Below are 4,757 nucleotides of genomic sequence, written 5' to 3'. Positions count from 1 at the left end.
ACCTCAACTCTGTCAGCCTGTCCTCACAGGAGAGGTGCTCCAGCCCTCGCAGCGTGGCTCCTTCCACGTGGGAAGTACCACAAGCCTCCCCAGTGCTACAGGGGAGGGTCGCATAGGCGCCATTTGGCGAAGCCGACCCGGCCCTCGACGTCCTTCGCACCTCCTTTCCTCAGAGGAGCTGACGCGCCTTTCCCGCTGCCTCACCCCGGGCAGGCGGCTGACGCACCGCACCCCCTGCCCGCCCTGCTCCCTGCGAGCTCAGCAACCCCCACAGCAAACGGATTAAACAAGTTAAACACCGCCCCCGCCGCCTGAACCGAGGCGCCACTGCCTGCTGAGGAGACCTGCCTCCCGCCCCGGGGCAGGGGGGGGACGGGCCACGCGGAGCCGGGCCACGCGGAGCCGGGCAGGGTCGCCCCATCCGGTGCCGGGCGGGATTTTCAGTCAGGCGCGGCCTGGGCAGCCCGCGGCGGGGTCCTCGCGGGCGCAGCTAGGCGGCGCGGCGCGGAAGGACCTCTCTCTTTCGCGCTCGGCAGCCGGCGGGGAAGGATGGGTGAGCGCCGCGGCGGGGGACGGCCGGGCCGGGGATGAGGTGGTGGGGACACCATGGGGGGGGGGTCCATAGCGCTCCCCCCCCACTTCCCTGGAGCCTACAGCCGGCTCTGAATCCTCCCTGAACCGCTGGGTTGGGCGGTAGCGTGGCCGCCATTACCCTCCACGCCGCCGCCGCGCCTCGGGAGTGGCCAGGCCGTAGGGACCCGGGGTGGGGGTGAGCGGCCCCCTTAACCCTCACCGTTCTCTCATACCTCACTGCCCTTGTTCCGCAGGGAAGTGCCGAGGGCTCCGCACCGCCCGCAAGCTCCGCAGCCACCGCCGGGACCAGAAGTGGCACGACAAGCAGTACAAGAAGGCCCACCTGGGCACGGCGCTGAAGGCCAACCCCTTCGGCGGCGCCTCCCACGCCAAGGGGATCGTCCTGGAGAAAGTGTGGGTAGAGCTCGGCGGGGGGGAGAGTGGGGCATCTGGGTGCCCCGGAAAGTCCCCTCGGAAAATGAGGCCTTCGGGAGGGAGGTCGAGAAAGAAAGCACTGCGAAGCCGTTGTATTTTCTAAACGTGCAAGGGGTTTTGCTACCTGTAATGTGGCGTATTTCTCTTAGCTTCTATGGGGTAGATGGAAAACGTGGTTCGTTTTTCTGAGTCGCAGTGCTGAAAGGTGTCTTTTTCATACACGACACTTGAAAAATTTAGCTTATTTGGAAGCAAAAGAGTAAAAGTATCACTTAACTCAGTTTAGGATTTGGGAGGGTAGGTTTTGTGTGTGTGCCTTGTGTTAAAGATCCAATCTGCTGGTCTTCTGGCCTTTTTTTAGGACACTGCCAGGGTTCCAAGATGTTGCTCTTCTCCCTTCCCCTCACCCCCATTTTTATTTATTAAATTAGTATGTGTATGTAGGTGATTACTTTTAAATTTTTATTTAGCTTAGGAACTGGGCTTCCATATATTGGGTAGTTCTAAATAGATAACTGATAGGTTTTGGTTGTGAAGAACAAATACAACTTGCACTTAATAGAAAGCAGTGCAGTAATTCATGGTGGTCTAATGCATATCTGTTAGCTCATCGAACTGATTATTGCTGATTTATTTCCATGTGCTTCCGTTTTAGTGGAGTAGAAGCTAAACAGCCCAACTCTGCCATCAGGAAATGCGTTAGAGTCCAACTGATCAAAAATGGCAAAAAAATAACGGCTTTTGTTCCCAACGATGGTTGCCTGAACTTCATTGAGGTAATACTCGAGAAGCAATTGTATGTCACGGTAAAGAAACACATAATTGATGGATTTAGGGGATGGTTAGACAAGGGTTCGTGCCGTTCTGTACTACGTGTAGCTTACAGCTGCAGTGGCAGCTGGGAAATCGGAGAGATGTGTTTGTACTTCCCCCCCCTTGGTAAAGCCAGTTCTCACCTGTGCTGCAACCTAAATGTTACCTGGGCTTACATTTCCTTTCTCCAAAACACTGAAGGGGATAGCAGCCTTTTACTAATATATATCTATCAATAGCCTTCGGTATTTCTACCCTTTCTTTAAATTTGAGCCACCCCCTAGACTTGTTTCTAATGTTACCCATTTCAGAAGTGCATGGAGGTGTAATGTTTGTACCTTTGTAACTGCGTGGTCTTTCCTTGCAGGAGAACGATGAAGTTCTGGTTGCTGGTTTTGGTCGGAAGGGTCACGCTGTTGGTGACATTCCTGGAGTTCGCTTCAAGGTGGTCAAAGTAGCCAATGTTTCCCTGTTGGCCTTGTACAAGGGCAAGAAGGAGAGACCAAGATCATAAATTTAGATTAATTTACCAGGAATGTCAATAAAATTTTTGATTGGAAAAACTTCTGTGCTTGTTATTAAAGGCTTAGCATTTTCTAATGTCTGTCTGCAAGTGATGGACCTCGGAGACCTTGGGGCCTGTTGTGTTTCTTTGCTGTTGGCAGCTGGCTTTTCCTTCTGTAAGAAATTCTTGGCAGAATGGCAGAAGCCAACCAGAGCATCTTTATAACCGGCAGGTGAGCATGAAAAGCACCGCATTTCCAAATTCACCTTTGTGTTCCCATCTGGCTGCCTGACACCTGAGGGGCTACTTCGTAGAATTAAAGGGTGCTTTTTCAGTGGTTTGTGGACTGTCCCTGATTGCTGGGGCCTTCACGAAGGCTGCTTCAGCTTTATAAAGTAGCGAGTGTCCTGCTGTCGGGATCCCTCTGAGGCTTTTCTCGCCTCGTGAACCCTTTCTTCCCCAGAGCTGTCACAAAAAGGGCCCAGTAGAACAATTTCTGGATTGTTCTGCTGCCTGTTGTGCAGAACCATAAAGATTTTGAAGCTTGAGTCCATGTGTGGCACCAATGCTGGGCTCCTCTCTGACCTAAGGAAGTAGGTGCACTGTAGGGGAAGGGAAAGGTCTCCAGTGTTTGCCTACATAAAGCCTGGCACGCGTGGCCCCATACAGCTGACATGTGCAGTGAAAGTGAAAGTGGAGTATTTGGTGTCACAGCCTTAATGGTCCTAAGGGGGTTGCACCATCACAAGTCAGTGTGTAGTTGAGGATGGCTTCTGCAGTGGAAGGGGCTGGGGGCGTAATGAGTTTACTGCCAGATCTTACAGCAGAGTTGGTGTTTCCTTGTTTTCCTCTGTCAGTAAAGGTCTGGAGCGGGAATTACAGGACATTACAGGTGGAATATAACTGTTGGGATTTGTCAGGCAGCAAGATCAGATCTTGCAACTCTTGTTAGATCTAACGTGACCTGCTAGGCATTCAGTGTTACCAGTTTTTAGAGAGGTAATTGCAGTTTTATAAAGTACGGCTGTACTCTACAAAGAGACATCGATTGCTTCTGAGGAGCACAGGGTAACTACTTTTTCTTTCCGACTATCACATAAATACGTAAAGGTTGGCCGGTTGTTGGGGTGGTGGTTGTTTTTTGTTCAAAGCCTGAAGTGTTACATACTACTCCTTTGGTTTTGCCTGTCTTCTCAGTGGCTTGGTGTAGATACTGTTTGAGTGACATTTTTCTTAACTTTAATAAATACTATGCAAGCCAGAGCTTAAATTATCAGACTCAGTCTTTTTTTCGAAGAAAGGCTGCTGTCTGGTGCAGCTGGAATTTTATCTTTGGTCATTACCAGTCATAAAACTCCTCCCGTAGGAACTGAACTGAAATTTCTTACTGCTAGGTCTGGCCAAAAAAAAAAAACCCCACCCTAATTGTGGGGATTTTGATTGTGGAGGACTATTAAACTCATCAGGAATCAAAGCATCCCCTCGAGCAAGTTGGGACGAGAAATTGCATGGATTTTAATTGCATGCAATTGCATGCAATAGTTTGGAAAACAGCCTTCCTCAAATCGAAAGTGGTCACTGTAAATGTTGAAAATGGCATTTATTCATGGTCTTCACCTGATGGCAGCAGTTCCAGTTTCTAGTGTGAAGACAAGGCAATGGCACATGACATGAAATTCATCGGGTTTAGGTCCTGAAGGGATTATTGAACGATTTATTTTACCTAATCTCATCTCTGTCCTGCTCAGCCCCTAGAACTTCCCCCGGCTGCTTTCATGTTAAGAGCAAATTAAGTCTAACTGTTGGGCTTGGGCAAGTCTGCCTGATTTGAAGACACCTGTGTCTTGTAGCATGTTCCAGCTGTTCTCATTTAACTGCCGTGTTACTGACCTGAATGTGTCTTTGAGTAGGGCCTTTTGGCTCTCTTTGCTAGGTTATTTGTAGAGGACTACAAAAATTATTTAGGGGCCTAGAACATCTCTCATATGAGGAAGGGCTGAGAGACTTGGATCTTTCTAGTCTGAAGGAGTCTGAGGGGGGGATCTCATCAATGCCTATAATTACTTAAAGGGTGGGTGTCAGCAGGATGGGGCCAGTCTTTTCTCAGTGGTGCCCAATGACAGGATGAGGAAATCAGCACAAACGTGAACATAAGTTCCATCTAAACATGAGGAGGAACTTCTTCATTTTGAGGGTGGCGGAGCCCTGGAAGAGGCTGCCCAGGGAGGTGGTGGAGTCTCTGTCTCTGGAGACATTCAGAACCTGCCTGGACACATTCTTGTGCAACCTGCTCTGGGTGTTTTGGCACCCTGTTTTGGCAGGGGGGTTGAACTAGATGATCTCCAGAGGTCCCTTCCAACCCCATATCATTCTGTGATTAAAGGAACTTCTAAATGGTTGGGGTTTTTTTTGTTTTGGTTTGTTTTTTTTT

At 49.8% G+C, this 4,757-nt stretch overlaps 1 protein-coding gene across 1 annotated transcript; it reads left to right on the top strand.

The window, feature by feature from the left end:
- The first annotated feature begins 507 nt into the window (after positions 1 to 507).
- RPS23 (ribosomal protein S23) lies at positions 508 to 3,593 on the top strand. The gene is made up of 4 exons (XM_074166505.1): positions 508 to 553; positions 828 to 987; positions 1,664 to 1,784; positions 2,189 to 3,593. Exons 1-4 carry the CDS (start codon positions 550 to 552, stop codon positions 2,333 to 2,335), a joined length of 432 nt encoding a protein of 143 aa, XP_074022606.1. The 5' UTR covers positions 508 to 549; the 3' UTR covers positions 2,336 to 3,593.
- The last annotated feature ends 1,164 nt before the right edge of the window (positions 3,594 to 4,757 follow it).

The sequence above is a fragment of the Numenius arquata genome, chromosome Z (genome assembly GCF_964106895.1).
Source record: "Numenius arquata chromosome Z, bNumArq3.hap1.1, whole genome shotgun sequence".
Taxonomy (NCBI): Eukaryota; Metazoa; Chordata; class Aves; order Charadriiformes; family Scolopacidae; genus Numenius; species Numenius arquata.
This window is presented reverse-complemented; position numbering and strand designations above follow the sequence as displayed.